The sequence below is a fragment of the Mesitornis unicolor genome, unplaced genomic scaffold, assembly GCF_000695765.1.
Source record: "Mesitornis unicolor isolate BGI_N332 unplaced genomic scaffold, ASM69576v1 scaffold47867, whole genome shotgun sequence".
Classification (NCBI taxonomy): Eukaryota; Metazoa; Chordata; class Aves; order Mesitornithiformes; family Mesitornithidae; genus Mesitornis; species Mesitornis unicolor.
The window spans coordinates 1-9557 of NW_010196669.1; the positions used below are offsets into that span (position 1 = coordinate 1).

The 9557-nt window shown below is 37.4% G+C and overlaps 1 protein-coding gene across 1 annotated transcript; it reads left to right on the plus strand.

The window, feature by feature from the left end:
* The first annotated feature begins 426 nt into the window (after positions 1–426).
* Positions 427–9251, plus strand: DUS4L (dihydrouridine synthase 4-like (S. cerevisiae)). The gene is made up of 6 exons (XM_010188554.1): positions 427–536; positions 781–902; positions 4384–4501; positions 5962–6084; positions 6922–7148; positions 8670–9251. The coding sequence occupies exons 1-6, from the start codon at positions 427–429 to the stop codon at positions 8915–8917; spliced, it is 948 nt and encodes a 315-aa protein (XP_010186856.1). The 3' UTR covers positions 8918–9251.
* Positions 9252–9557: the final 306 nt, after the last annotated feature.

Genomic DNA, 9557 nt, shown 5'->3' on the forward strand with positions numbered 1-9557 from the left:
GAGGACAGCAGGCCTCGATTTTCGTCGGACATGAGGAAAAACTCTCCGTGCGGCCTCTGGGACAGGGCAGGGGCTGACCTGAGTACGTGCTCCGGCCTCGGAGCAGGCCCTGCGCTGAGGGGCTGAGCTGGAGGGCTCCCTTCCAGCCTGAACTACCTGTATTGTAAGAAACTAAAACTTTACGGTATTACAGCGAGGGTGTTACACATTACACGGGGACTCCTGGCGAGAGCTGGTGCTCATAGCTGGTGGTGGCAGGCGGCTTGTTCCTAACACTGCACATGATGGAATACCTGCAAGATGCTTTACCTAACAGCAAGTCTGGTTAAAGCTGTAATGATTTGCTGCATAGGCTGTGAGAAACCGTTGAATTATATTTCAAACACTGTTTGTTTTTCCAGATGCTAAAAGGATTGTTAATTATACATGATTGGTGACATCGTGGAAACTAAACAATGCCAACTAAAAGATCCTATGGATTTGTTTCATTCTGGGCAAGTTGTAAAAATATGTGCCCCTATGGTCCGCTATTCAAAGTAAGTGGCATGTCAACTGTGTCTGCAGTGTGTTTTCTCTGAGGAATTTTGTTTTGATTGTAAAAACAGGGATGATTACCTTTTCTTCCTTTAATTATTTACGATGGAGATAGATGTGGGACACGTTTTGTCTTATGATTATACTTGGACATGCCCACAGTACTGCATTTCAGAACAGCATTTTAGAATAGCTAATCAGAGAAACATCTTTGCTATTCATCTTTAAATTTTCGTGTGTTTGCAGGTTGGCTTTCAGAACCTTGGTTAGGAAATACAACTGTGATTTGTGTTACACACCAATGATAGTGGCAGCTGATTTTGTGAGATCTGTAAAGGCTAGAGACAGCGAATTCACGACAAACAAAGGTATTGTTCTAAATAAACCATTGCCTTGTCAGAATGTTTTATATGGTGATAAACCAAATTTGCCGAGTGAATGAAGTGCATCCCACAACTTGACATCAGTTAACAATTTTGGTGTACTGTATCTGATTAATTGTAAAACCACAGAGATATTCTAGGTGAGAGTAAGCACATTCCAGTGATAGTGTGTCAAATGAAATAGTAGAAAACCTTGTCTCCACCTGAAATCAGTGCCTCCAAACTGATTTAGATGTGTGATATGTTGACCACATGTAGCTGGCCAGAGGCTACGCACCCACACAGTTGTTCACTCATTATACCTCCACCGCTCCAGCAGCACAGGGGGAGAATAAGAGCAAAAGCAAGAAAAACTCATGGGTAAAAATACGGTTGGCTTAGTGAGTGAAGGAAAGAAGGAGTGAAAAGCAACTGATGCAAAGGCAGTCACTTCCTACCTCACACCAGCAGACCAATGCCCAGTCAGTTTCCAAGTCATGGCCACCCTATAACACAATTTCCAAGTCCCAATCGACTTTCTTCTCTCACTGCCACTCCAGTTTTATTGCTGAGCTTGATATTACACCTTATGGAATAATCCTTGGGCCAGTTTGGGTCAGCTGTACCAGCTGTATCTGCTCTCAGTTTCTTGTCCACCCCAGTCTATTTGCTGGGGGCTGGGGAAGGTAACATGAGAAAAAGAGAAAGTTTTGACACTATGCAAGTGTTGTGCAGCAATAGCCAAAACAGTGCTGCATTATCAACACTGTTCTTGTCAAAATCAAAAACACAGCAACATAGAGGCTGCTATAAATAAACTTTAAATAAATTTAAAATTTTACTCCATCTCAAGCAGACCCAGTATGAGACAGTAGTAAGATTCTTTTCCCAGCAATTGCTGTTTCTTTTGTGTTTCAGAGACAAACAACTCATTGCTGGGAAAAGTTTTCTGGTTGCTAACAAAAATAAGAGGGTTGCTAAAGGTAAAAAAAAATAATAGACCAGGCATTGATAGGGTAGGAAGCAAGAAATGATAAAAGAAGCAGGGTTTCAATTTAGCTGGAGTGGCAAATGGAAGGGACTGTTGGTGGACTCCTTGAGATACTGAGAGGGTGATTAAAAAGGGGCAGAAAGAGACCAGGAAGGTGAAGCATGACTGACGTTGATAAGGAGAAGCAAGGCTTCAGGCATGGTACAGAAACATAACCAGAACACATACAAAAAGGAGGAATATAAGGAGTTGTACAGAGTCCTGGCTGTAAAGCAGAAGAGAACAGTGGTATGAATTATGTGGGAAGAGGTGGCAATTACGATACAGATCTGCTGGCATGGAGTGACTGCAGTAGAAGGGTGTAACAAGGAACATCCAAGCATAGGCTGCAACTGGAGGAAAGAAGAGACTGCTGCTAATGTGCTGGTAAGACCAGCATGAAGGATATATGAAGTGTGATGGTTTAATTTGTTCAGACCACTGAACTGGTGGTTCCGTAAATGCGTATGTAATAGCATGGGATGTGTATTTCATTGTTTTAGCACTGGCTGTTTACTGTGGTGGATTATTCAAATATAACAGTAGTTACAGAGAAAAATCATATGGGGGAGCACAGGTAGACTCTATTATTAGTGAAATTCAACTTTAAAAAAGCATGAATAATTCTTTGTGTGTAAAAATAAATGAGTAAGAACATAACTGATTATATGTAGCTCAAAGCTCCACAGAGCCACTATTTTGCCCCCTTTGAATTTCCTTGTACTTATGATCTACACAACATCTTGTGGCATTGAAGTTCCCCAGGTCAGATATGTGGATATTCTGGGAGGTGCAGGGAAGGGAAAAGAGGAATTCTCCTTTATGCTGTAACTTTCCCACCTGATCAAGGGGTACAAAATGAAATGTTGTAGAGTTGTAAAAAACATCTTTTCCCTGTTCATCTTCTTCACGCTCGCCTTAATTTTACAGACCTCTAAAACATTCTGCCCCAGACAGCTTTGCTAAGATTATAATATTTACATTATTAGTATTTATGCTTTAACAAGTGGTTCTACAATAAGTTGTGAAGTTTTACTGGTTTATGCTTACCTTCCTGGCTGCTTGGGGATTTTTACCTTCTAATTAGTGGAGTATATTTGGAGTCTACAATTCTGTTTTGTCATCATTTTCTTTGGCATTGATGTTTCTTTTTTGAGTATTTCTCAAATAGAGGTGGATGTTCTTTGTGGCTGCTGCTAAAAAATTTATTATGGTTAGACTGAGTATTTTTATTACTCCTCAACCAAAAAACTGGGAGCATAGGATTATTCCAAGATACTAGCTGTAACAATGTACATCTCTTCAGCTGGAGCATTGTATTAAATGGACACTGTTTTGAAAATCTGCAAGTGATTTTTTTTTTTTTTCGCTTGCTGCATTTTTAAGTAACTTCTAGAAGTGTCTCAGTTGACTGCTGCCCTTTTTGACTTAAGCTCCACAACTTCAAGAACTACTTATTTTCCACAAAACCAGAAAAATCTTCAGGAGCACTTGTGGTTGCTTCAGTACCAGAAGTGCACTTGCTCTGTGCATTTGTTGGATCATCTCTTTCCATCAGTTCTCAGATATCCCCCTTCCTCTTTACTGCAGCAATTGTTTATATGGAAAGTGAGTGCTAAGACTGAGGTATTTTTAGATGCCTCTAATGTAATGCAGTAACTGTAAATGAGGAGAGCATGTTCCAAATGACCATCTGGCTCTCTGCAGGGGCTTAGTAAATCACAAGTAGTTCTGCAGACCCAGGTTGAGGAGCAATGACACTTTGGTTTCCCACTTGAGGCAAAGCTGCTAAAGCCACCTCTACCCGTGTGTTCTCATTCCAAGTCTGCATATCACATTGTGGATAAAAAACAGCCATATTGGCACAGAAGAGGAAAAAAGATGGGCTGGGATAAGGAAGGGAAAAGCTCATGGATTGTTTAGCTCCTTTCTGAAGAGTTTGTTCTGGAAGCAAGTTTCCTGCCTGGCAAGACAGACAGCCGTGTTGGCACAGCAAAGTGGCAGCATGCAGACAAGAGGGGGCAGACTAGGAGGGAAAGCATGAAGCCTGCTGAAGAATAACGAATACATAGTTTCATATATCATCTTTTTGAAAGATAAGTATCTGACCTGTTTCAGTCAGCAGAAGTATATGTTGAGCCAGCAACCATCTGGGACATGTATATTTGTCTAAATTCCCAGCTCTCTTGATAGACATACTAAATTAGTAACCAGAGGTCAGCTACCTTTATTAATTTGTGATCTAGGACTCACAGACTTGGAAAATAGTTGTTTAGAAGGACCTCTGTATGTCATCTTATGCAGCCTCTCTGCTCGAGCAGAGTCACCTAGAGCCAGTTGCCCAGGACCATGGCCAGACAACTTTTCAATATATGGAAAACATTCAAAATTTAGATTTTCTTGGTTTTATTTTCTGGGTTTTTTTTTTAATCTCTAAGTATCTTTTCTTCTGAGTAGGTGATCATCCATTGATTGTTCAGTTTGCTGCTAAAGAAGCACAGATTTTGTGTGATGCTGCCCGTATCATCTGTCCTTTTGCAAATGGAATAGACCTAAACTGTGGCTGTCCTCAGAGGTAAAGTTTTGAAAAAGCTGGGCAAATATGAAATCACTTGAGAATAAAGAATGCTGGTCTTCATTTTCATAGTAATTTATGTCTTAACTTAAAAATAGACTTCGAGAGAGAAACAGCTTTTTAACCTGTCAGAAACGTCTATGTGGCAAGACACTTTTCTGAATGTTCTGAGATGTCTGTCACCATGGTGAGACTGGGAAAACCATGTGTATATTCCAACTTGCCTTTATGCATTTCTGAGATATGGAGTGTTGGCTCAGAAGTGAAGTAGCCGTCCCTTCTCAACAGCTGTTAAATATGCATTACCAAAAAGAGCTTGCTGCAAATAATTTGGAGAGTGTTTTGAGAAATGATGTGGCAATTTCCAAAATGGCAAGGCAAATCCCTGATGTGTCATACTTCTGCAAGTGAAAGATAGTATCTAAAATATAATTACACAGATTATATTATTCAGGAAGTGCTGAAAAGAATTTCTTCCATCTTTTATTAGGCTTATAAGTACAGTGAATTGGTGAACTACTCACTTAAATTGATAAAGATTTTGTCTTGACAGTGAAACAGTAGTAACGCACAGATGAAGATTCTTGCTAACTGGCTCAATTGAGAACCATTTATTACATGGTTGTCAGGCAGCCTTTTTCTAGGTGGAGACCTCAAAAATAAATGTAGAAAAGCAAAATATAATATTACAGTGTGAATACTTGATCTGTCTTGACTTAAAACTATAGTATTTGAGAAACCTCTTTTCTGGAAAGATCTGAGACTTCAGAATGAAAGTATTTTTTTCTTCTAAGCTAACTACAGTTAAGTATGAGAAACTGTAAGTTTGTTTTGGGCCAAAAATATATGGTTACATTTGAACTCTTTGGTTCTTGTGCATGCTGGTTTCAGAATAACAAAACTTTGTGCACTTAGTCTGCCCTTATAAGAAAACTTGTTTAAGAAAAAAACTGCTACTGGTAAGTGGAACCAAAGTTATTTCCTGCCAATCAAAATTAAGTGTTTTGCAGTTGAGGGAAAACAGAGTATTATTGAAATCAGATCCTTACTTGCACTTTAAAAATTTTCCTTTTCACTCCAAAGTCCATTTCACTCCAAAGAACATTTAGAAGAAATCCATGACCCAGTGGAAGGGGAAACGTCAAACTATTTCCTTTATGTATGATCTAAATCATTGTTGATGAAATGTTAACTTATCTTCCTTGTGAGTACATTTTGAGGACAGCAAATTGAGCTGGAAGAGATCAGTAACTTGTCCAAAGTTCTAACAGCATAATGGAGGCTGAACCAGGATCTAAAAGCTGGTGTCAAACTGCAAACAAATCACTGATCTACAGTCACTCTCGCTGTTTACTCAGCTATACAATCTAAAGGTCCTTAGGAAGGAAACTGATGCATTTAACTGAAATTGATCCGCATTTTTTCAAATGTAGACTAGAAATGGTCTTTTTTTTTTAAAGATGGGCGATGGCAGAAGGTTATGGTGCTTGCTTAATAAATAAACCAGAGCTAGTTCAAGATATGGTGAGACATGTACGGAATCAGATCAACAACCCTAGATTTTCAGTATCTATTAAAATAAGGTAGGTATAACTTAAGTGTTGTTTGTGGTACATGGAAGAATCCTCTTCATTTTTTTAAAGAAACATGTTAGTGTAATAGTTATAATGTACTTTAATATATGTAATTTTGTTAATGTAGTATTACACAGTATAATAATTTCTTACATGTGAAGAGTGATAAGATTTTTTGACCTGAGATGCTAAAAAAATATCTGGGGTAAGTAATCCCAAACTTGGATAGTAGAACCAGGACAGCCTTTGACTGCTCACCCAGATACCATAGTGGATGCTAGAGTTCCCTTGCAATCCAAATGACATGAAAGTACAAGTTAAAAGGTTTAGGGCTCTATAGAAGAAAACCAATGCATAGTCCGTATCATCACAAGGATTTACTTTGTGAGCTGTTGGAGGCCAGAGCCACGGTTGCTGCTGGTTGTAAAGGGAAGGGTAACAAAAGTGGAAACTGCTTTTGCATATTTGTCAATTAAGTTTCGACTCAGTTTGCAATCCTTCAGGAAAGGGGAACTATTAGAAATTGGATTTTTGATTTATATTTTTCCACAAAATATGAAAAATCATGTTTATTTTAGACTCTTTTGGGCACCCTTGCTCAATTTTGATAAAATTTAGCATGTATATTTCAGAGATGTGCTCAATTTGGGAAATTCTAAATTAAATAATGGTTTCCATACATTAAACTCATATGACTTTATTGAAAACCTCTTTATCTTCCAACAGTAGTATTTTTTTTATTTATACTGTTATTTGTACAAATCTGTGGTAACTCCTTATGGAGGAGAACTTTTCACACAGTTCAGTTAAGTTACTAACTAATGTTTTTATTCCTTGGAATTTTAGGATCCATGAGGACTTAAAAAGAACAGTTGACCTGTGTCAAAAAGCTGAAGCAACTGGAGTTTCATGGATTACAGTACACGGGAGAAGCGTAGAAGAAAGACATCAGCCCGTACATTATGATGCAATTAAATTAATTAAACAAAGCATGTCTATACCTATTGTGGCTAATGGAGACATTAAAACTTTAAAAGATGCTGAAAATGTTCATCACTTGACAGGAGCAGATGGTAAGACTAAACATACTCTATTTTCTAAGTAAACTTACAAATCAGATTTCAAAGCATTTATTTTGGGTGTAAGTAGAACGTGATTTGAGTGCTTTTCACTCTTTGAGGAGACAAATGAAAGAGGATGTTTTAGATGCCTTATAAACTCAGAAACAGAATCACTTGTAATCATCAGAGCACTAGAGCACTGTTATTCAAAGCCACAAATAATGATTTCCAAGGCAAATTACAAAAGCTCTTTGCTTGATTATGCTATCTCATCACTCAGTAGTTGAGTTCAGGGGGACCTTCAAGCATTCATTCCCTCTCTTTATGGAGCTGATCATCTTTTAAAGAACTGTAAACTTCCGCTTGGAAGTCTCTTCTGCCTGCACATGGGAGCAGATTTCTTATAAGAATATGGTGGAAATGTTGTTAAGCCAGTTACTTAACAGTTAAGATGGTGAGCTTGAAGAACACTGTGAGGCATTGCACTCTCAGATCTGTATGTATTTACCTTGTCTTAAACTTCAGTAGTAAAAGATTGGAGTAAAGGATTGCGCTGCAGTTATTTAGTATAATAGATTCCTCCAACTGTCTGTCACTTCAAAGCAATATGGAAATCCAGTGTATGTTTTGAAGAGGTGATCTGTATCTACACACTTTGGATCTTACAGCTAGAGAATAACAGGACAGAGAACAGTAGCTACTGTCATAAGGAAAAGTTCATGTGGCAGGTTTCTTTTGATACTATAGCAACAACAAAAACATTATTTTCTGCTGTGCTGCTACAGTGACTTTCCCCCTAAATACAAAGCAGGAAGGAAATACGTAGCATAAAATGTTCTCATAGCCCATTTTTTTAATAAAATGTTCTATAGCCCATAGACCTTTTTGAATAACAATAATATAAAGCATAATTTTTTTCTGTCATGTTCAATAGTGAAAGAATTCTTTAATTTTTGATCATCCTAATTTTTAAGAAGAGACTAAGTGTGATAGATTATGTCTTGACAGTGCAGAAAAACACAATCCCTTAATTGCAGAAAAATTACAGTTGAACTTGTATGGGTGTATTGGACAATTTGAGATTACAGTTGCAAATACACCGGCTTGTTCAGAAAGATTTACTGCAGATCAAGAGCCTTGAGATTTATATAATTGAGTCTTGTGTCTTTCCATCATAATTTTATGTTAAAAAGGTAGGCAGGTATGTGTGCAGCAAATAAAAACAAAATACTATTGAATTACAGTTTCAAAAGTAGGGAAGAAAGGCTTCCGCATTGTGTGTTTTCATTTCAAAATTTCTGGAAAGCTACATCATGGAGTGGAATATGTTGACAGTTGGTGTAGGTACTCTGAGGTTTGGATTGTTAAATGGATTTCTCTGATACAGCTATAACACTTATCCTTCTTGTTCTCCCATTACTTGACTGTAAACTTTGGGTGATTGCCCTAAGGGGTACTATACAAAATCTACAAAAAGATTTAATGTAAATTTAAACTATAATGTAACTTACTGCTTTAATTTCCAATTTGAAGGTATAATGGTGGCTAGAGGACTCTTAGCAAATCCAGCTATGTTTGCAGGATACGAAGAGACACCTCTGAAGTGCATCCAGGACTGGGTTGATACTGCTCTTAAGCATGGAACTCCTTTTACGTGCTTTCACCACCACTTAATGTACATGATGGAACGGATAACTTCCAAACAAGAAAAAAAAGTTTTTAATGTTTTATCAAGTACGTCAGCAGTACTAGATTATCTGAATTACCATTATGGTGTGTGATAACTAAAAGGATTTTAGTTCTATGTAAACCTGTATTTTGTAATTGCTGATACATTGATCAAGTTTTAATCAGGTTCCTGCTTATTAGTCACATTCATATATTGCATATATTTCCAACACAGCATAACATTATGATCAGAGTCATACTTTATATTTTAGTATTTTTTTATGTCGGCATTTGTCACTCAAGAAAAAATTCCAGATTCCACAAATGTGGAATTCTATTTACAGTGCATTACTGCATGGAGGACTGATTATTGTAAGGCTCCAGTAAATTATTTTTTCACCAGACAATTGCTTACAGCAGTATGTTTGCAAAACTAGGGCCTTTCTTGCATGAAACCTCCTAAAATCAGAAGGACTACTCATAAAGAATACCAAGAAGTTCAGACCAAAAGAATACAAAGGGAGCAATTATAGAAGTTTTTGCCTTAACTGACATAAGTTCTACCTATAGATTTGAGTAGATTTTTTAAGCTTAAAGACTGTGAGGCCTTGAAGCCCAGCATAGTATCCTCTTTTAAATTAGATGTTCCTTTTGCAGACTAAAACTTTCTATAATTACAACTCTGAAAAATTCCACATTTCATACAGTGAAAGAAATCTGGAATAGATAAGTGATGACAGAAAAAAAAGAGTA

Bases quoted from the DNA above. Each gene is read 5' to 3' on its own strand.
- DUS4L (XM_010188554.1), top strand. From the start codon at position 427: ATGATTGGTGACATCGTGGAAACTAAACAATGCCAACTAAAAGATCCT. The intron at 537-780 runs GTAAGTGGCATG...GTGTGTTTGCAG, and splicing joins CCTATGGTCCGCTATTCAAA to GTTGGCTTTCAGAACCTTGG. The intron at 4,502-5,961 runs GTAAAGTTTTGA...TTTTTTTTAAAG, and splicing joins AACTGTGGCTGTCCTCAGAG to ATGGGCGATGGCAGAAGGTT.